This window comes from Notolabrus celidotus, chromosome 9 (genome assembly GCF_009762535.1).
Source record: "Notolabrus celidotus isolate fNotCel1 chromosome 9, fNotCel1.pri, whole genome shotgun sequence".
NCBI classification, from domain to species: Eukaryota; Metazoa; Chordata; class Actinopteri; order Labriformes; family Labridae; genus Notolabrus; species Notolabrus celidotus.
Window position 1 is genome coordinate 32,550,296 of NC_048280.1, and position 23,254 is coordinate 32,573,549.

General features: G+C 41.9%; 1 protein-coding gene across 1 annotated transcript in view; it reads right to left on the reverse strand.

Moving 5' to 3' along the window:
- The window catches only part of LOC117819034 (whirlin-like), a 171,686-nt gene extending 150,372 nt beyond the window's left edge, over window positions 1–21,314 (reverse strand). Inside the window, exons 1-2 of the mRNA XM_034692232.1 lie at window positions 20,941–21,314; window positions 20,597–20,805 (exon numbers count right to left, since the gene is read on the reverse strand). Coding sequence (XP_034548123.1) covers window positions 20,597–20,805; window positions 20,941–21,307 — 576 coding nt within the window. The 5' untranslated portion in view covers window positions 21,308–21,314. The remainder of the gene's footprint in view (window positions 1–20,596; window positions 20,806–20,940) is intronic.
- Between the last annotated feature and the right edge of the window lie 1,940 nt (window positions 21,315–23,254).

A 23,254-nucleotide genomic window follows, 5' to 3' on the forward strand; every position in this document is an offset into this window, starting at 1 on the left:
TGCATAACAGTGACTTTGACATGTCAGTGTGTGTAGAATTTAGGATTAGGAGGAAGCACAGGAACAGCTGAGCTTCATTTCTTCAGCTTGTAAAGAGGAGCTTACAACAGCATTACACTGACAGAACAACACAGAGAACATTAGCGCTGAGTCTGTCAGTCACCTCGGAGGGAATAAAAATGATGCAATGTGTCCCATTCAGCATTTTGATCCCAGTAAAATCAAGTCTTCATGTTCACATGTCACATCACTGTCAGCAGGAACAGACTGTGGGCGGCACAATCAACGGTACAGAGGAGTACGTCCTTTTAGAGGTCTCTGTAGGAGCTTTGTCCAGCCTAACAATGATATCATTCAGGTAAGGAGACATTAGTTGATGTGATGATGGTCAGTGTGCACAACTGCCATGTCATGAATGTAGTCGTTGACATACCTGACATGCATTACACCACTTACTGGAGGAGACCTCTAGAGGGCACACCAGAACTCAGTGGTGTTGAGACACTACTCACCAAATCTACGCCAGAAGTAGACAAAGAGAGTTCATCCACTGGTTCACTGATCGTGAAAGGCAACCTTATACAAGCAGGGTGAAAAAAAGAGAGAAGAAGAAGACAGAGGAGACGTCAAGGGCCCTCACCCTCTGCTGTTTAAAAAGAGTGTTGCAGTTCATTTTTCCTCTCGCTGATTTGAATCTCCTCTTATATGTACTGATTTTATTTTATTTTATTTGAGTTTAACCCTTTTAAAAAATATATATTAAAATTAATTGGATTCCTTTAGAGTTATTTGAAATAATTTTATGTCTTTAAAATATTTAGTTTTTCTTAATCTTGCCTTGTGTGATTTTATGGCCTGCCTGTTTAATTGTTCTGGCACTGTAGAGCACTTTGTAACATATTTTTGAAAAGTGCTCTATAATGAAAATTATTATTATTATTATTATTATTATTAGTATTATTAGTATTAATAATAAGAATTTACTTTATTTATTTTTTAACAGACTCAAATGGTTCCAAGAACAGTTAGAATATTCATCAAATAAAGTAAATCTGATTATTCTTCCAAATAAGTTCAGCCATGTTCGACTGACAAACTTACAAACAGCCAAAAAACTGGAATGATTAAAAACTGCTGACAGAAAACTGTGTCCATCTGTTAACAGTATGAAAACTGACCTCCAGGGCTGAGAGAGAAGCTTGTTGAATATTCCTTTTTAAACATATTTTTTAAAGCATTGTTACAACAAATCTTCTGTCACCTTTGTACAGATTAAAGGGGTATGAGGTATCTGAAGATGCTCATACAAAGCAAAACTACCCAGAATGCACTCGTTTATTTAGCTCTCAAAAAGACTTTTCACTCATAAATGAAGGATTGTTTTAAAAAACAAAAAACTGTCAGAGCTCAAATATCTTCTGCAGACTCAAGTTGTATTTGGTTTTTTTTAGACATTCAGAGTTTGAATATATTATCATGAAAACACACATTTAAACTATTGTGATATTTTCATGTTTTAAGCATTAAGTATTATTCATTTACACAACCCTTACTCTTGCAGTGACTTAAGCTTAATTTTTACTCCAAAATGAGCAGATTCAGACTTTGTTCTCTGTTATTATTCCATTGTATGACTCAAGACTATTTCTCACACCTAATAAAAATCAAACCATACCTAATTTATTTGTTCAGTTTCTGATCAAAATATCTCATCACACTTCAGATAAATCACATTCAGCCAACAAGACTTCAGGTTTTCTTCAGAAAAGGTAGGGCTAGGCGATACAGCTTTTAACTAATATCATGATAGTTTTTGGGGCTATGTCACGATACACAATATATATCACTATATTTGAATAAATACAATTTGATAATTGGATACAGTGTGAAGATTCATGTAGACTCTCTATAGGATTTTGTTGTGTGTATTTTCATGCAAAACATTGAGGATCACACTGGAGGTAAATTTTAATGTGGAAGTATAATGTCCCCGCAGTCTGGAGGCTCCTGGCTGCAGCTACACCCGTCTCTGTAAGTTTGCTCAGGCTCACCTCTTTCCTGGATGTGCAGGGAAGTGTGCTGTCTGCAGTGAGAGGGGCATTAAAGAGTGAGAGAAGCGAAACGTCATGTACACAAAAGACCAACTCTGTTTACAGCACCAGGCTGTAAACATGTTTACTTCCTCGGTATAAATGGACATTTTAACACGGGGCTCTGAGGATTGACTCACTTTTACAGCAAGCCTCAAGGAACTCCAGTTTTACACACTTCCACTCTGTGTTCATTTTTGAAACACCTGAAATTAAAGCTCAGGTGTTGAACAAATCCTCTCCAACAGTAAGTCTGTAATCCTCTCTGTCTTTGAAATAACTTGAAGGCTTCCTTAAAGGTTACTCTTATTAAGAGCCGACCTTGTTCCCTCCATGTTCAGGGCAAGTTCACTCATTAATTTCCCACAAGTATTTCTCCTTAACCCCATTCTTACAGAACAGCCAGACTTAATCTAGATTAAAAACACTTATGTTCACAAATGAGCCCCTCTGTGCATGCGGCTGCCTTTAACGCCCTGCTGGTAAACAGCTTTGAAGTCACGCCTCGGACCTGGGGAAGGCCGTGCTGCAGCAGGAATTAAATGTTAGCAGCTTCATTAAAAGCTGTAATGAATGAGTCAGCTCTTAGAGGGAACAGAGAGGTGGAGCTGGGACAAGGAGAGCACCAAGCCTTTAACAGGAAACATAAATCTGCATTCACACACCTCTGAATACTAATAAGGTCTAATAATGAAACAGCACGCTTGTCCCAGGGGAGCTATAATTATGGATACACAGAATAGCATGAAGTCTTTTTGTTGCAACAAAGCCGTGTAATAGAAAAGAGAGTTTTGCTGAATCGCATGTTTCACTGTGGTCGTGGAGATTTTCATTTTAACCTTGACTTTACTCTTTGAACATTTGCGCTCTTCTCATTATAAAGATTAAAAACCAAGAGTCAGGTTTTACTCTTGGTTGGTCTTTATTCATGGGATGTCAACCTTAAAGAGTAGTGAACTTTAACCATCCAGTGAAAGTCTTTAAACTTTCTTAGTTTCTGCTTCAAACCCACACAAGAATCCATCCTGCTGTGGACTGGACCCACCGGAGGGAGCTTTGACTTTTTATCACTGACATAAAATGTGTGTTTTGTTTAGCCAAAGTGCCATGACATCAATACAGCAGCTCCACCAACACCAAAGCAATATGTCCTCATGAAACCTTCATTATGAAGGAGGAGGAGATAAAGACACCTCATTCATCCTCATGTGCAGTTAATAGTTTAACTCTGGTCTGAGTTAAAAAAAACAAAACACTGTGACTTTTCTCTGTGTGGCTGTTTATGATGAGGGGAGCACTGCACTCCTCTGCAGACTGGACGGAGGGAAAAATCAGACTACCACATTTACCAGAGAAACTATACCGGTGTTCTGGTTTAATGCGTGACCCTGTTAACTTCAAACTCCCAGCCCAATTGATCTGTAGTAGGGATGACCACAATTAATCGATTATCGATTAATTGATTGTTAAGAAATTACTCGAAACACACATTTTTGTTATCAATTCTCCGTCATGTGGAACAAACATCATGTGGTCTCATATTACACTCAGCTATCAGTGAGGTGTTGTAAGTTTAAAGCATGTTTCGATGTGAATCAGCTGTTAAAGGTGTTGCGCACAGCGGAGACGCTCAGCTGGGGGCTGCGGCTGCGCGTCAGGTCTCCACGTGCGCTTTTTAAAAGAGGATCAATACAAAACTGCTGCCAACAACGACACGGACACGAAGGTTGACAGCTTTAAACAGGACATTTCCCAACTTTGGATACGAAGGTAACAGGTGGGAAATGTTAGTGCGCCGTGTTTGCTGACAAGCAACATCAGATCCGTCTGAGCTTTTCTGACGCTGGACTGATAATGACCCGGTTGCGCTCCTGGCTGACACCTGATCGAATACACATGTTTATTTTTCTCAATAAAAATGAGTAGACAGAAAACTGGACACTGTGAGTCTGAAGTACTTTTCTGTTAGTATTATGAGCCTTCACTTTATAAGATTATGTCCGCGTAGAATAGCCTGATCGTTGATATTCTGCGTGTCAAACATGTACCCGTATTCAATACTGTCAGTTATTTGCATTATGTTGCTGTAGAAAATACAGTTAGGGGGAAAACAACGTATTTAGCCTTGTTTTTGACGTAAGAATAATAATGGTTTTTTTAATCAATTAATCGATAATTGATTGTTAACATTTCCAAAAATCGATCACGGAAAATACTAAAATGTACATCCCTAATCTGTAGCTACAACAACTATCTAACACTGCAAGAGTCACTTTCATCATAAGGTCACATTTGTCTTTAATGAATAAACAAAGAGGGCTCTTGTTGACTGAAAGTCACTAATTAGCAGGGTAACACATTTCACTGAAACACCAGCTTGCACATCTGTCTTTTTGGGCCTGCAACATATGTTAGAGATGGGGTTTTTGTTTCAGCTACTTAGACCGAGGTCTGGACTTTCACCAGAGCGTGTCTCCACAGTGATTTCATAGAACAAAATGTGTCATCAGTTTTGTCATGTGTACTTTGCACCTTGGCTTTTAAATATTGATTGACAACAGCACGCTGTTCATCTTACAAATGTTAATCTAAACCCAACTATCATAATTGTGTAGTATTGGTTGTTTTTCTGATGACTGTGATTTTATTTGTCTATTTTTGTTTAGTTTAACCCTCCTGTTATGTTGCGGGTCAAATTGACCCATTTTAAAGTTCAAAAATCTAAAAAAATCATCGTTAAAAGTAGGGGTGACCAAAAAATAGTCGAATATTCGACGATTCGTTCTAACGAGCCTTAGTCGACTGCCAATCTCATAGTCGAATATTTGCATATGAAACGTGGATCATTCCATTCAACCCATGGGGGTGCTCAATGTCTAATTTTACATTATTTTCCTGTTTCCTGTAAAAATAGTGTCTCATATATCCTATTTTGATATAAATATAGACTTATTTAATGTAATTCTGAGAACAGGTCTTGAAGTGTTAAATCTCCTTAAAGTGGTAATTAAATCTCCCCTGGTAATTAAAGGTGGACTCTCCCATTTAGCGGGGAGCTGTGGAGCAGACGTACCTCAGCGGGCCTTTAAACCTTTCTACGTTCATGGTAGCTCAAAATGTCAGGAAATAAAACTTCAGTTGATTCTAAAAAATAGTGATGAAGATGAGGAGCAGCTTCATGAAGAGGGCTGTGAGATCAAGGATTACTGGACCACACAAAAACTGTACGGGGCCAAACGAACGAGGAGGGATACCCAAAGCTGTCTGAAGCCTCAAAAAACAATCCACAGCATCCCATCCACCTCCACACCATCAGAGAGGATATTCTCAAAGACAGAATTTACAGTCAACAAAGCAAGGAGCGCACTTCTGCCCGTACACATGATGGTTTTCCTCACGTACAATTAGAAAAGACTCAAGCGGACAAAGACTTGATGAAAGACTGTTTTAAAAGGTTCTGTTAAGAGATTTAAAAACCCTTTAGCTGGTTCAGGTTTGATTTTGAACATTATACAAATGTTTAGTCTTAAAGGGGACATATCACGCTTTTTTCATCAATATATATTGGTCTAAGAGGTCCCCAAAACATGTCTTTAAAGTTTATGCTCAAAAAAACACTTTGAAATCAGATTTTGGCATGCCTGAAGAGTCCTCTTCTTCATTCTTCATCGGAACACTCTGTTTTCCCTCTGACCACGCCCCCTCCGGAAGTGGATGTGCCTCGGCTCTCCGGCACGTTGATGTAATGTTTACATGTTGGCTGAATATACACGCCTGCTCAGAGATCGCGTTACTTCAGCCCTCTGAATCTGATCCAGAATCTGATCCTGACGGAGAGGCGCCTGTAGCAGGACCTTTCTGAACGATTGGTCATAGATTTAGTGTTTCTTGTTGTTTTATTTATCAGTATGTAGACGTGTGTCTTGGTACACAGCTACGAACATGTAGCTATGTGGCTATGCTAACTAGCGCTAGCACTTATCCATGACAAATAAAAATCATCCACTAGATCTTCAAATCTGCAGACGTGGGGAGTAAAACCGACCTCTGCCAGAAAGGCAGCAGGACCTTTCATGAAGGATTGGTCACATATTTAGTGTTTCTTGTTGTTTTATTTGTCAGTATGTCGACGTGTGTCTTGGTACACAGCTACAGCTACAGCTATGAACATGTAGCTATGTGGCTATGCTAACTAGCGCTAGCACTTATCCGTGATAAATAAAAATCATCCACTAGATCTTCAAATCTGCAGACGTGGGGAGTAAAACCGACCTCTGCCAGAAAGGCAGCGGGACCTTTCTGAAGGATTGGTCACAGATTCTGTGTTTCTTGTTGTTTTATTTGTCAGTATGTCGACGTGTGTCTTGGTACACAGCTACAGCTACGACATGTAGCTATGTAGCTATGCTAACTAGCGCTAGCACTTATCCATGATAAATAAAAATCATCCACTAGATCTTCAAATCTGCAGACGTGGGGAGTAAAACCGACCTCTGTGTTTATTAAGACAGCCTACAACTAACATGCCTCCCTCCTAAGCTCCTTGTTAGCACACATTTGTGCAGGTAATGAAAAACGGGGGAGGGATTCAGTATTATTTTATACAGTCTATGGGCTGAACAAGCTCCGAGCTCTGACTCTGTGACAGACCGGATATTGTTGTTACGTAACAAAAACACGGAAGTCTGAAACGGCTCGTTTCACACACATTTACAGAAAGGTGGAGAAATCAAAAAAGGGGCAGAATGGATTTTTTTCATTCTCGGGGGGTTTGTAGACATGCCAGGGACACATATTTCAGGTAAAGAACCATTAAAAAGTCAATTTTGCATGATATGTCACCTTTAAGTTGGACAAACTACCCTCTGCAGTGCTGCTCTCCTCTGTGTGAACACTGTTTAAATATCTCCTGATTCCTTATTCTATAACGGCGCGTTGTTCCATGTTTAACGGATGGTGGCCTTATTTGAGTTTTCTCTCCATCATCACCTCGTTGTTTTTGCAATATAGATTTAAAAAATCTAAGTTTTATACTTATAATATTCTGTTGTCCCTTTTACTTTAAGCTACGAGTCTCTTTATTGTAAATGGTTATGCGTAATATTGTCATGCGGTCACCATCATGCAGACTTTGGGTCAATAAGGAAAAAACATTCGACTATTCGTCGACTATGGGCAAAATCTGATGAATCAGATTCGACTAAGCAAATCCTTAGTCGGGCTCCCCCCTAGTTAAAAGTATTATTTCGCATTTCTAATGTCACAGTGGGTGATAGGCTAGTGGTATTCAGAGGTTCCTTCCACTTTCAGCTAAAAGATGCCTTCCAAACCAGCTAAATACAACATAAAAATCTGGGCAGCATGTGACAGAAGAGTTGTCTCTTGTTAATTTATCAACATCACTTCATAAAAATAAGAAAAATATAAAAATGTTTATTAAAATAAACACAAATCTATGTCATGTAAAACTACTGAATACATATTAAGGTCTTTCCAGTGTACATTAAAAAAAGTTTGAATTTCTTAAAAACAAGTCAGTTATCCTCATTGAACCATGATCTATGAGAATTAAAGAACATGATTGCACTAAATATTGATTTAAATGGTTAGTAATTGAGTTAATAATGAGATTTAAAAAAAAAAAGTTTTTTGTTTTTTTGGTGGGGTTCTGACACTTTTGGATCATTAAATATGCCCTGGGTCAAGTTGACCCAGGAAAATTATTGCTGTTCCTAAGAAATGAACATAACAGGAGGGTTAAGTGCAAATGTCACAAACAGTCAAACATTTGTAGGCATTCAAATCCGCCCCGAAGAAGTTGATTAACTGTTCAAAGAGCCACAAAAAGGCTGCACACAGTGAAGTTTGAGACAGTGTTTGGCCTTGTTAAGATAGATTTAGCTTTAATTCTGACTTTTATCTGATTTGCAGACAAGTCGGCTCATTGACGTTTTAATTTGTGTTTCATTGACTTGTAAATGAGTCACCAAGGAACATCCAGAGAAGACGGGAGGGTTAGAAAAGGACAAACAACCAAATCTGTATTACATCTATTAACTTCTCCATCGGGACTTTCACCCGACTGCTTCTTTCTTGCAGCTCCTTCCTTATTTATCAGCTAGAAGTTGTAATGAATCAACGTGGGAACTGCAGGAAACCCTTCTCTATCCCTGCTTTCCAACCCCAACGAGGTCCCAGCAGATGTCTGTCTAACTTGAGTCTGGTCCTGCTCAAGGTTCCTGCCTGTTAAAGGAAGTTTGTCCTTGTATGGTTTCGACCTGCTCTGTTTGGAAAGAGTCTTCAGATAACATTTGTTGTGATTTGGGGCTATATAAATAAAGATTGATTGGCTGACTTTTTTGTTCCTGAACAAGAGATTTGAAGGCAATCGATGGCGGCCATCGTATTGGAAATACTGACTCACCCTAACCTCCAGTTGTTCTAACGACAGGCTCAGAGGTGAGGTTGAGGTGGCCTTTAGCCTTCTGGCCAACCTGAAAATAACAGGTCTACTGAAATTATCTTAAAAATGTCAGGAATTCATGTGTGAAAAGGCCTTTTCAAAAAAAAAAAAAAAAAAGAACATATGCCTCCACTCTGCGCTTTATCATTATAACACACTTATGAATTGCTCTTTCATCACACATCTGACTCATCGGTCTTCAGTCATTTTTGCCTCAATCGTGGGTGAAAACGCTACATAATAAAACATGCAACAGCAACATATCTCCCTATTTGGCCCTAAAATATCCTTCTTTTATCACATTTAGAGAAATATATGTGATCTTTTTCACATTAACCCCTCCCCTCCTCCCTCAGAGCTCCTCCAAAACGACCCCCTCCCCCCTGCTCACATGCACGAGCGCCGCTGACTTGCGACCATATGATGGTGACTGATTCAAAACCGGTCCTCACCAAAACATTCTCATAGTGAAAGTTAAAAACACAAACAAACATGGCTGCTGTTAGTACTCACAACTGTCATGCTAGCATTATCCAGTTGTACTGGTGACACCATATCAGGAGAAAAGTTATAACACATATAAAACTGTAACAACTCTACTGTTTGTTAAACGTGTTCAGTGTAGATGTTCTTAATTCCTACAGTGTTGACAGTCGGTGAAGGCATCAGGAGAGGTGTAGAGTGTGCGAGCCGGAGAGAGGAGAGACAAGAGGAGAAGTTCTTCATTCATTCAAACATTGATTGTTGTTTTGTTGGTTGTCGTGATCACGGCCGACCGTGACCGGTTATTAAAGATCAACGTGTTCAAGAATCGGCTCGTCATCCCTACAGCGTCCGGACTGACACTACAATAAATATACATTTTCTGTAGGACTTAGTAAATGTCATTCATTCTTCTGCTTGTCAGAGCCCCCGTGTTGAGAGCTTTTTAGACTCTGATCCGGACTACAGTCCTGAGCAAAGCACCTCATCGGGTTAGAGGGGACAGGCCCGAGGTCGAGCGAGAGGGGCAGTCAGTAGAGTCAGGGGAAGCGGAGGCAGGTGACGGGGACTCAGAGTGCACGCTGGGGAAATGTACGCGCAGGAGGAGGGCAGAACAGCAGGACTGGATTTGAATGGTTTAAAATTTTGGCACCCAAAAAACGGTGATTGGTTGGTGTTTTCCCAGGTTTACTCCGGCTGTAGATAGCAGCTTTTCTTCACTCTTTTTTAGGAACACATCATGTAATGATTGCCATCAGGACATAAAGATCATTTTAACCAGTATAACAAAAAGTGTATCTAAATCTGATTACCAACCCCAGCTTTAAAATCGGGATGTTTAATTTTGCCAGGTAATCCTAAATATTTAGCATATATGCAAATTCACAATGCTGCCCAGCAGAAGTGCCACAATGCAACTTACCCAACCATAGTCTGTTAGTATTGACCCCTACAGGTTGCTAGCTGTACTGCTTGTGGTCAAAAATGTGAAGTGATTCAGCAGAAAATATTGTAAAGGCAGTTTAGGAGGCCATTAAGAGTTTTCATTTCATTTCATTTTAATTTGATGCTCAGACCATGATCACATGGTATGGAGCCACAGAACATAAATTACAAATAACAAAACAATATAATGATGGCACACGGCATGTTTGAAGTACAACAGATCTTACTTAAACAAAGGAAGGACATTCCTCAGAAAAGCTCCTAATTTACAGATAACTTTTGGCTTATCTGAGAGTAGAAATAGTAGAATTAATTCAAACACAGAGGGACGTTGGAAATGATACCTGGGTATGAACCTCTCTCTATTATTCAGAATGCTTGTGTTCTTGCATTCAAACAAAATATGGTACTCATCGCCCACACGATCACCATTAAGAGATTACAAATCCTCTATTTTCTATCCAGGCCTTTATACCTTCCAGTGACCTTAGGGATCCTGGTGTTATTCGTTCTAAAATCACAGACAGCCTGTCTATACTTCTGGTTTTCAAGTAACAAATATTTTTCTAGTTTTACATCTTGTTTAAATTGTACATATAAACCCCATGATGTCGATTTATCCAGTTCACCTTGCCACTTTTGCAGAAACTGATCTTTAAGCCTCTGTTCAACAGTGCGTCTAAGCCTGTTAATGTTCTTACACTGCTGTGTGATCCAGACAATGCTCAGAATCAGTATTGACCCAGTCTATGGTACTGACTGACTATGACTGGGATATCTGTATCGCTTTATGAAGCTTTTATTTTGGTACTTCAACTCGGCAGCAGTGTGAATTCGCATATTAGCTAAATATTTAGGATTGCAGGGCAAGATTTAAAGCTAGGGTTGGTAGTCTCGGTAAACCAGCATGAATTTGAATGTAGCTTTTCCTCATGACTCCGTCTAACCCCTCCCCTCCTCCCTCGGAGCTCCTCCAAAACGACGCCCCCCCGCTCACATGCACGAGCGCCTATGATTCTCGACCATATGATGGTGACGGATTCAAAACCGGTCCTCACCAAAACATTATCATAGTGAAAGTTAAAAACACAAACAAACATGGCTGCTGTTAGTACTCACAACTATCATGCTAGCATTATCCAGTTGTACTGGTGACATGATATCAGGAGAAAAGTTATAACACATATATAATACTGTAACAACTCTACTGTTTGTTAAACGTGTTCAGTGTAGATGTTCTTAATTCCTACAGTGTTGACGGTCAGTGAAGGCATCAGGAGAGGTGTAGAGTGTGTGAGCGGGAGAGAGGAGAGACAAGAGGAGAAGTTCTTCATTCATTCAAACATTGATTGTTGCTTTGTTGGTTGTCGTGATCACGGCCGACAGTGACCGGTTATTAAAACTCAACCTGTTCACGAATCGGCCCGTCATCACTACAGCGTCCGGACGGACGCTACAATAAATATATATTTTCTGTAGGACTTACTGAACGTCATTAATTATTCTGCTTGTTGGTGAGAGCTTTTTAGACTCTGATCCGGACTACAGTCCTGAGCAAAGCACCTCATCAGGTCAGAGGGGACAGGCCCGAGGACGAGCGAGAGGGGCAGTAAATAGAGTCAGGGGAAGTAGAGGCAGGAGACGGGGACTCGGAGGAGTGCACGCCGGGGAAATGTACGCGCAGGAGGAGGGCAGAACGGCTGGACGGGATTTGATTGGTTTAAAATTTGGGGAGCCAAAAAACGGTGATTGGTTGGTGTTTTCCCAGGTTTACTCCGGCTGTGGATAGCATTTTTTTTTCACTCTTTTTTAGGAACACATCATGTAATGATTGCCATCAGGACATAAAGATCATTTTAACCAGTATGACAAAAAGTGTATCTAAATCTGATTACCAACCCCAGCTTTAACATTTAGATTTGACATTTAAATTTATATTTAACATTAAACATTTAGATTTTAAAAAGCAACATTCAGATTTAACAGGGATTTTATCAGAAATATATTGTCATGACAAAAATAAATGTGAAAAAGATCACACATATTTCTCTCAATGTGATTTTAAAAAGTGACTTTTAAAAATTCACACTTTGTTTTTATGACGTTTTAGAACTAAATTTGCTTGTTGCTGTTTTATTTTCAGTGTGCATAAATCTACAAACAGTGCTCCATACTTCTTATATGGTTGAAGTGTGTTTGATATTTGTATTCATGTCCTACTTTGTGTTGGTGTGACCTACACACAAAGTTACTTTTAGTAGTTTAAAATCCAGTTATGAATGACATGGATCAAAGATTTGTGGCTGTTTGAAGATGTTCGAGATATATTATCCATCACCAGTGATTATGTCTATCTACTTTAAAGGTCTGATATAAGATCAGGAGGATGCACATTTTATTTTGAAACTGCTCTATGCTGTTCTTGTGTCTAACTTCCTGCCTGATGACCTGCCTTGCTCAGTAGAACGAAGAACAGATGAGACACAAATTAATACCTGGTCTAAACTAAATGCTGTCCTTTGATTTTGAGAAATGAAGCAAATGCAGAACAGCAAAACCTGCAGTACTTTGAGTGTCCACTTGGGGCTACCTCCAAAAGCCAATGAAAACCCAATTTACTCCATGTTGAATGGAGAAATGAAAATGTTTACAGCCTGCTCCAAAAACAATTCTTTTTTAACTACTCTGATTTGATTGTCACGGCTCAGAGCTCTGCATACATTTAAACAATAAAAGTTGAAACAAGTCAACAGACAGACAGTTGTTGCTGTTTTCCAGGAGTCTTAATGCAGCTCAAGCTTCTCCTCTTCACCTGTTTCCAGTTTGACTGAAAGTTAGAGAGAGAAAGCTTTTCCATTACTGTGACCGCCAGCGTCAGGCTTCAGAAAGCCTCTTAAGAAACTAATGGATGACGTCTTCATCTTTGGTGTAAACAGGCTCTGAGTCTCAGCCGTCAATCCATCCAACCCAGACCGGCCTTAACAGACAATCACCCCTTTTCTCAGACCTGTTTTGATTTCATTATCATCATCTCCCAAAACCTTGACCATGAGCCTTTAAATCTTCTGCTGAAGCCTGATTCTTCCTGCTTTTTAAAGATTGTGTCCAATATTTTCTGTCTGATCATTTGATACTGACAGAAAACCAAGCAGCAGATCCTTTTTAAATACAATAAGAAATCCAGGATTAGCTGTTTGTCTGATGGGGCAAACAAAATAAAGTGCTCCACATTGTCGGTGCTGTCAGGATAAAAGCAGCTGTTCAGCTTGTTTTTCTTCCCCTCCCGATACACTGATTCAATAAAGCCTGGTATAGGCAGGTGAAAAAGCTTCTTTATTTGCTCTTCAATAAGACGTCGCCCAAGGCCCGAGCCATTCAGCCTCCAGGAAAAGAAAAGAAAGTCTCGTCTCTGTTTGGAAAATTGCTATAGATGGAGTGTGTTAGAGTCTGACTCAGTGAGAGAGGCTTGCAAGGTCATAAAAAAGAGTTGAGGAGACCGACGGTAGAAATACCACTGCAGATAAAGCGTGAATGTCTGGGATGATGAATAGTACATTACGAGGCATTATGTTAGAGTTTCAGCGTACATTGCAGTGCCTAAACTGAGCGTTGTCCTTTAACGTGCTGCGTGTGAATATTTGTAAAAGTTATCCTTCCACGTTTGTTCAAATCAAAATATTTTCTGCTTCTTCTTTTTTTTTCTGTCCAACACAGCCACAACAACTGAGTAACACATGCGTTCTGCAGCCCTGACACCTTTGCCACATCTACTCTTTTTCCTCCCACACGCTGTTCCATCGCTCACGTCATTTTTCTAATGCATCGAGCAGAGGAAGCCGAGGCTTTTCAGAGGAGACAGCCAAGACTGCAGCAGAGCACGAGGACATTGTACTAGAAGACTCTCTGACGTCTGTGTTTTCCTCTTTACACCTGGGCACTGTTTTCAAATGTTTTAAATGACTAATAATGCCACAAGATGTTTCGGAAGTGCTCCAGGAGATTGCCTCGGGACAAAATGAAACTATAATAGCTGCAGTCATCTTTGGGCAAATGGGCCCTAACAAAGAAGTCTTGGCTTGTATCCCTGATGGCTCACATTGTTACTCTAAAGCACTGTTTGCACAGGATCAGTTTTACCCGGTGACCTCTCTTAATGTGTGAAATACGCCCTGGCTTCCCAGTTTGCTGTGGAATATTCTCGATGGATAAGTAAAGTCTGTAATTTACTCGATTGACAAACACTTCTGAACACCAGATCCGTGTTCAGTCTGACTCCGATCCGCTGCGTCCGGCTCTGTGCTCTCTCATCCGGCAATACCCACCGGTTACGTTTTCAGAACGCAGCACCGAGAAGGACCATCGGACAGCTGGAGTCATGTGACCAACTTTTTCCCGCTGTAATGACTGAATCAAGGATTCTCCTCCTCCTCTCCTCATCCATGTTGTCTTTCTGGTCCTCTTAAAACCTCTGACCTGTTGACTCCAGGCCTGGCTCCGCTCATCATGACGGTTTGTTGTTGTAGTTAAGTGACATACGATCTGGTGATAACACAGAGTGTTTTATTCTGAAAATTAACCGGATGTAGAATTTGGTTTTGGAGCCTGACTTCCTGTCCCGCTCAATCTACTCTGTGCCGATTGATGCTTCATGCTCCGGCAAAAATGGAAGTCGCAGCCGGAACGCAACGGAGCAGATCCAGTGAAAGGTAACACATTGACTAGAATAGAAACCTATCAGATCTGGTGCCATGACGGATTGGAGACGGACCAGATATGGACCGGACACGGATCTGGTGGAATTTGGCCGTGAGGTGCTGCAAGACATCCACCTCATCTCTTGGGGCAGCACCAGATTCTACAGCATACATCTTGCTGGACTTTCATACAAAGAAGATGGTTACATCCGATAAATAACCTGCATTAAAAACTTAAAGACATAATGTACAAAATTATTACTCATATGTCATATAAAGTTAATAAGTTACCACAGATAGAGCAGTTTGTTTTGAGCCCAACACCAGCTTTCCCCAAGATTTACAATATGGATTTGAAAGAGTCTGTGCAGTAATTTAGTGGTTGCTGTTGAACAATACATGAAGTTCTGCAGTCTTTTTTTAATTTTATACAAAGAGGTTAAGTGGTGCACCTCACATTTTGCAGGCGACATTCTTAGGTGTGCACATTCTGTCAGCAGATAGAACATTTTGCTTACTGTGTGCTGCAAAGCGTGTCATCCATCTAATCCCTAATTCACATCTGGATTTTTGATGGGTTTTAGTTTGCTCTCTCTGTCAACAGGTCTCCACTCTGTGTAGTGAAATGAATCTGCCACCATACTGCAGTCAAAACTTGCATTTACAACGTCTAACGTAATCTCTATCACGTCTGACCAGAAAAAGCAGCGGTTAAAAGAAGTTATCGAGATGCCGATTCAGACTAGATTAATATAATCCAGGGATCTAGGTGTGTCCTGAAATGTGGGAGGGGATTTGCGCTGGAATCTTTACCTTACAAATGGCAGACATGGTGGATCCATACGGTATTAAAACACAGACGTCCTTTGCAATTTCTAAATATTATCAGAGATCTTCACTGATACTTATCCTGTGCTAAGAGGGTATTAATGTCTGACATTACAAAAATTATAAGATAAGATACTCCTTTATTCATCCCAAAATGGGGAAATTCATGAAGTTACAGCAGCAAACAAGAAGGTGTACAGAATAAGAATTTCAACAAGAATATATATAGAAAAGAAATGTTCATCAAAGACGCCAGCTTGGCCATAATTCTCCTGTCAGCCACCACCTCCACAGGGTCCAGGACTGAGCTGGCCTTCTTCACCAGTTAGTTCAGTCTTGCTCTCCTGTATCCTGTCCGCCCACAGCAGGTGAAATCCTTCCAATGTGGCGTTTGTGTCCTGTGTTAGTTCTGTTAGCATGATGCTACTCTGCCAGTATTCCCTCAGGTGCTGGGTTAGCTCGTCCACCTTATCGTAGACAGATCTTACATTCCCCATAACGGTGGGTGGAAGGACAGATCCACGTTGTCTTTCCTTAGCTTGTACCTCAGTACCAGCACATCATCCCTGCCTCCTTCTCCTCAGCTCGCAGGGAACATCGGGCCTAGCATCGTTTTGCATCGACACGCTACGGGCTGCTAACAGCTGATCTCGTATGTAATCAATGTTACCATGGTTACACGTAGGATCTCCGGACACACACAGGAACAAAAATAGTAAAAACACCACTGCAGATGTAGCCAGTTTGGTGTCTATGGCTAACGAATGAGTCATTAGAAGTCATGACAGGCTCCAAATACAAAGAGAACTAAACAGATATGAATAAAGAACAACGAAGAGAGAGCTGCTGCAACAAGCAGCCACACGAGCCGTGCTAAGCAACATAATTATCTATTCAGAGATAGACCTTTAATGTGAAAAAGGTGGTTTAACCAGAAGAAGACAGCTTGAACCCACACTTGTGACATTCAGATGATGTCCTTTGATCGGGCATGTTTGTCTTGTAAGATTACTTTGCAGCCATATTAGTCTTTCTGCCTTTTCTGGCTGCACAGCCTACTTCAGCAAATCAAAAACATGGTATGTGATTCAGTAAATTAGAAGCTAAACATGTCAAAATAATTCCCTCTTCTTACACAAAAGGCTGCAACCTCTGGAGCTAATACAGAGGATTACAACAAAAAGCTAAGTAAAGTTCGTCCACCTGACGCCCTCTGACTCTTCCGCCTGTTCCATCCACTTGACTCCCACATCCACCCACTCACCTGTGACCCACTCTCTAATTACCCTGTCATTGTTTTTACCAGCCATCTTTCGCTCACCCTGTTACCTACTGTTTCTGTGCTGACAGGGCTAGCATGTTAGTTTGTGCATCAAGTCTTTGAGCTTCTCCAGTCTGCCAAGTGTTCTGCATTTGAGTCCTCGTTTCCCTTCCCCTTCCTGCCTGACACTCACAGGCTGCAGTCCATGCTGCTGTCTTTGCCAGAGTCTGCCTGAAGGCTGCTTCCCCTCATCTCCATAATTTTTAGATATGCTCCCCTTCTCTACAGCCCTGATGTGGCATGCTGTAGCTTTTGAGTGCCTTGAATGTTTGCATTTCTACCAAATATGCATGAACTGAAATATAAAATATAAACGTATGCATGTTTCCATACGCTGCTGTTCTGTGAATGTTAAGTAGCCTACAGGGAAACGCACTACAGAGAGAAAAATGATTTCACAAAGATGACTGTGTTTGCAAATTCAGAAGCAAGGCCAGTTCAAACACACACACACACACACACACACACACACTAACACACACACTAACACAGACACAAAAACACAAAGGAGGGATAATACAGTCTCCACACAAATGTGAAGTCTGTTTCCAGTTGTACACCTGCTTTTATCAATAAACCACATTTTGTACCTGTGCTGTAAGAATTCATCAGTGCAAAAAATCTCTGTTTCATTTCGCTCAGCTTTTTATGTGAAAATTGAAAATGTGCTGCAGGCAAGAGTGCACTTAATGCTGTCTCCCAAACATGGGACATTACAATGAATGCCCCGCCTCACTTATCACCACGTTGTGATTTATCAGAGCTTGAGAAAGTATAGGCTGAACTTGTCTTTTTCTGTTGTTTCAGGACAAAGGTACAGACCATGGGACGGTCGCTGAAAACATGCAACAGTGTTTATCTGGGTTGAAGACTACATTTCCCATGAGCACCATCGCCCTCTGTGGTAAAGTTGCGTCAACCTCAAGCAGCAACCTCCGGTCTTAAAATATGAGTCCAATGCAGAAGTGTTAAAAGCTGCAGTTCATCGCGGATCCACTTGAGACTGGCTCTGGAAGAACCGGAAGTTACATACACATGAATGGGAAAAAGACAATCTTTGCAGCAGAAATAAACATGTTTACAGCCTGGTACAAAAGACCAGTGTAATCTGGACAGCTCATGTTCTAACACGGCAATTTCGAAGATATTGAGATTACGAGTCTTCCAATAAGAGACACACCTGCCTGCAGGAACCAGGGGTGCATCCGGCTTGGCTTGTGGGGAAGCTTTCAGCGGAGTGACTGTCCCCTGGTGGCTGGCTGCAGTATAGGTCAAAAAATCTGTCTCCTCTATTCATTTGAATGGGGGAGCAGTCAAACTTTAAAAAATAAATACACGTCCTACGAATGTTTCTCACATCCGTATGCTGTGGTGATATGTAGTTAGTATTTGACTGTTTTGTGTCCAAGTCCTCTTTTTTCTGAAAAGTTTCTTTTTCGTTAGTTATTAGAGTTTAAAAAACGGGGTTTTACTTCCGGGTTTGTTTTGATTGACAGCCACCGTAGAGGGAAACTTCAAAGGACACACAGCGTCTTGTGACGCTACGCTGTAGGACAGAGCTCATTACAGTGGCTTCACAGGCTCTGGCTGCACAATGGCGGCGCCCAGGAGAGGGATTTTTTGGCTTCAGAACCGTACAATGGGAAGAGGCGGAGCAACACTGTCCATTTTTAATTACAGTCTATGGCGGGAACGCTGCAGCTGTTGGCTAGGAGGCTCAAACTCTGCCTCTTTACGTCACACTGACTCGACAACAGCAATACGATTTGCCTCAAACAGCGCTTCAGAAACAGATGGGTGACGTCACGGATACTACATCCATATTTTATACAGTCTATAGTCACCCTCTGTGGTAAAGATGCGTCACCTTTGTGGTAAAGATGCATCTCAATTGTTGTTAGAGTAAATTCATCAACACAGATCTTCATGATGCAGATTTGTACAGTGTGAACTCAGAATTTTTTGAGGTCTGTTTGTAAGATGAGAAGAAAATGACTGGGGTTTGGTTTAGATCTCAAAACTTTTAAGGTACAATCATCAATCAGTTGATAAATCTGCTGAACAATTTTCTTCAAATGATCATGTCAAACATTGATTCCTGCTTCTGCTTCCTGTGTTTATTCTTTCATTGAAATGTGTTCGGGTCTTTGAGGAGTGGTCTAATCCTGTAACCCGCCCGTTTAAAATATTTCATAAATCAATCAAATAAATCTGCTGAAAGAAGTCCGTCTCATTCTTGCTCTATCTGTTGACACTGTGTTAAAAAAGTTAGTGTCCGTCTCAGGCTGGTCTTGAGAGTGTGGGAAAATAATGACAGTTAGAGGGCACAGATGTGAGAGCAGCCTGAGGAGCTACTGGACCCAAAGCCATCTCTGAGGGAAAAGTGGAGCAACATCCTGTCCTGTGATCCAGACAACAGCAGCAGAGCTGGAGAGAGCATTTCTAAGCTGCTGATCTCTACAAAGTCACTGAAACCAGAAGAGGTAAAGATAACAGCAACAATGTTCAAAGCTGAGACATTTGACTCATTTATGTTTAAAGGTGAGTCAATGTCAAAGGTTATGTGAATTACAACAAATAAACTACTGCTTGAACCGACCCTGAATTGAAATGTTCAGTTTAATGTGAATTCATCCTGCGAGGACACTAATGAGCTGTTGCCATGGAAGCTTCTCTGATCGTGGGATCAGAGGGACTCTTTTTTTTTCAGCTGCAAAAATAAATCATCTTCAGATCAATATTTGTTTATGTCTTATGTACAGGATCTGCTTCATGTCGCAATCTTGCTCAGCTTGCTGGGATTCCAGTCTGCATCAAACTGCTTACTACACATTAACCCTCAGGTGTCATTTGCCCTGCAGAGGGCGCTCTGACTCTGATTTTTACAATCCTCCCAGCACTGTCTGCAGCACATGAAGCAGAACATCTGATGGTGTGTTTCACTCAAGTTTAATTATGTTAATAACTCTAGAGTTATTTGTGTGCAAAGCAGCCCTTAGACCATGCACAGTCATATCAGTTCTATATAATTGGTTAGGTCTTATCCATATATCTGCCCATATCTGTTTCTGTCTTCTCTTAAACTACATCAGTATCAAAGCCTGAGTTAGCTGCATGTTTGATCCACTGACATGAAGTTTGTTTGAGGCTGTCTCACATAAAGTAGTCCTAACTGTACCAGGTTTACTTTAGCTGCAGTCAAAAGGAAGTCCCCTATAATTAAAACACAATCTCATGATGAACTTCAGCGCTCTCAGATATTGGAGTATAAATAAATCAAATATTGTTCACCGCTCTGTGAGGTTTTTATTCAAAGTTAAAAATAAGAAAGAGGCCTTCACTCCGTCCCTAAATATCTGAGTTCATCCTGGGACGCTGGACCAGGGGGCGCAGAGCATTAAGCCACAGTGAATTGAAGTAGAAGAATTAATACAAAGAAAGTGGAGCTGATCTGGAGGCAGCTTCTAACGGGACCTGCGGGCCGGCAGAGGAAGCAGCGCTGTCACTAACTACTGTTGTTTTGTGGAGCAGCAGTGCATGCTCCTGCAGTAATGCATCTCTCTTCTCACAGCCTGAAGCTCACAACGTTTACATCTGCACTCAATCTGCAGAAACAGACACGCAGCCTGCACACACGAGCAGGCTCTCTCACACACACAAACACACACGCAGTCACTGACTCTTCCTCTCCTGGAGGTAAACCTGCAGGATGTTAATGAAGTAATTATGAGTTACCCTTCAAACTCACGCTCAAGCACGCACATCACCCTACCTTCACAGCGTCTATGTGAGTGACGTGGTCAAACAGCAGGTCGTTCACAGTCACTATCTGGTCCCCGACCCTCAGCCCCTCTCTCTCCGCAGAGGAGCCGGGCTCCACCAGGGACACGTAGATCCCCACGCCGTGCTCAGACCCCCCACGGATGCTGAAACCCAAACCCTCGTGGCTCCTGGAGCGCGTGAGGGTAACCTGGCGCATTTCTCCAAAAGGACTCTCGAAGAACTGCGGGGCCATGGAGGCCGAGAGCTCCGCGGCGGCGCTGAAACCATCCTGACAGCCCGGGGTGAGCGGCTGCTCGTGGGAAGAGCTGACATATTTCTGCAGAGTTGGGTCGCCCTCGTCCCCGAAGCCCTCCGCTGTGCCGTTACTGGGGATCAGGTCCGTCTTCAGGTAGAGTCCCTCGGAGGTGTACTGGTCGAACAGCAGCTGGTCGGACCTGGGGATGACCAGGCGCAGCATGGGCAGCAGCTGGCGTTTACCGGGTGTGTTAAGAATCACTTTGAGAGTTTGGACCAGGTCGTAGACGTTGCGCTTGGCGTGGTACACATTGAGGCAGTGGATGAACTGCTCTCTCTCTTGGTCGCTCAGCAGAAGGTTCAGAGCGTTGTGGAGCCGTCGGACGTTCGCCGAGAGCGCACGGCCGCCCGGGCCGGCCGAGGTCACTGATGTGTTGAGCGAAACGCGCTCCAGATCAGCGCTCATCCTACAACATAACGGGGACCCAGAGCTTCAGACAGACCGGAGGACGGAGCGAGCATCTGTTAACGCGCTGTTCGAGTCGATCCCCCCCCCGTTTGTAAGCAGAGTGTGAGGCAGCTCCGCGCGCATCGGGCAACTTCAACAGGTGACCGGAGATCTACGCGCGCAGCAGCGCTGGTGTGTCAGCCCCGAACAAACCATACCCACAGTCGGTGCGCGCGTTCCTCTCACTCTGAACAAATCATGAAATCATTTCTGTCCAGTCTTTTTTTATTCCACTTCAAAAGGCATCTGCTGTCTTCACCACGAGGAGCCTCTGAGATTCAAACAGTGAGAGCTGAAATATGTGAATCCGTCAGATTAAATCCTCAGACGGCTCTGTTTGTCACTGAGATCATAAATAGTTCCTTTAATCAACACCTGACCTCCTCTGTGTTGGTTCTGCCCACTGAACAAACTCCGGAGTCAGCCCGGTGTCTCTGACGGAGCCTCCTGTGCGCGCGACTGTCCGCGGCGCTGAATTGGATGCTCTCTGTGTAGGAAATGACGCAGATGTGTGTGTGTGTGTGTGTGTGTGTGTGTGTGTGTGTGTGTGTGTGTGTGTGTGTGTGTGTGTGTGTGTGTGTGTGTGTGTGTGTGTGTGTGTGTGTGTGTGTGTGTGTGTGTGTGTTGCTTAGATACTGACTGTTCTACTCACCCTTATTTAAATGATTATTTTTGGCAAGCCATGTCATACAGTGTTCGGTCGAAGCAGGGATAGTTTAAACTACTAATGACTCCACGGAGAGATTAAATGACCACGCTCACTTCTCTGATTTGTTTAATTTTCTCTTAAAGCAGGTGAATCTCTGCCTCAGACAAAATGTACGTTATTGTAAAGTGTTGAATAACAGGACAGGACAGCTCCGGGCTGATCCTCGAGAGGTATCCGTGGGTTCACGTGGTCACACAGATGACTGTAGGTGTGTGCCTGTCAGCCTTTAAGCTGATCATGCTGCATTAAATGCCTCCCTGAGACTCCTTGTCATAACTGGAGCCTGGAGCTATTTTTAAACCGCTATTTCTAGAAGCTCAGAGTTGTCTTCCTCCTCCTGACAGCAAAGGTCTGTCTGCCTGTCTGTCTGTCTGTCTGCCTGTCTGTCTGTCTGTCTGTCTGTCACTGTCACTGTCACTTAATCACAGACCCAGGGAACATTTCTCTCACAGCAGGGTGCAGCTGAGGAAAAAGAAGCTGCACAGCTGGGCCTCCATCCTGAGGTGGCTTTCAGTCAGCACTGTCAAACACAGAGTATTTCTCAACACATTCTCTTTGTCCCCTCCAGGCTCCTGTAACTGACCCTGCTCCTGCCCTCGGACACACCGTTTAAATGTTTTATGTCATAAACAGAATTATTGTGCCTGTCTTTCATTTCGGCTCAGCCTGACCCTCTTCAGCCCCAGCTTCCTCCCATAACCAGCACTCACACTCACACACACACACTCACACACACACACACACACACACACACACACACACACACACACACACACACACACACACACACACACACACACACACACACACACACACACACAAACACAAACACACAACTGGTTGAATAGAAAATGTCATGTCAGGCTGTCTCGTACTTTTTAAAGATCTCACATGGTGAACTGATTTTAGTTGCTTGCAGATCTGATTAAAGTTTCTCTCAAAGTTGCAGCTTCACTTTGCAGAGAGGAAAAAGGAAACTAAACTTGAAACATGCAAATCTGTTTTTTTTTTTTACATTTAACACTGAATTCCTGCATCGTAGTGAATATTTTGTGACCAAATGTGGTGGAAATGAAATTATGAAAAAGGGAAACAAAAAATGTGTGCATTTTAATATTAACACTTATATTATATAATTACAGTAACTTAATATAATTAACAACAAAGGCATCTATATAGCACATTTTTGCATTATC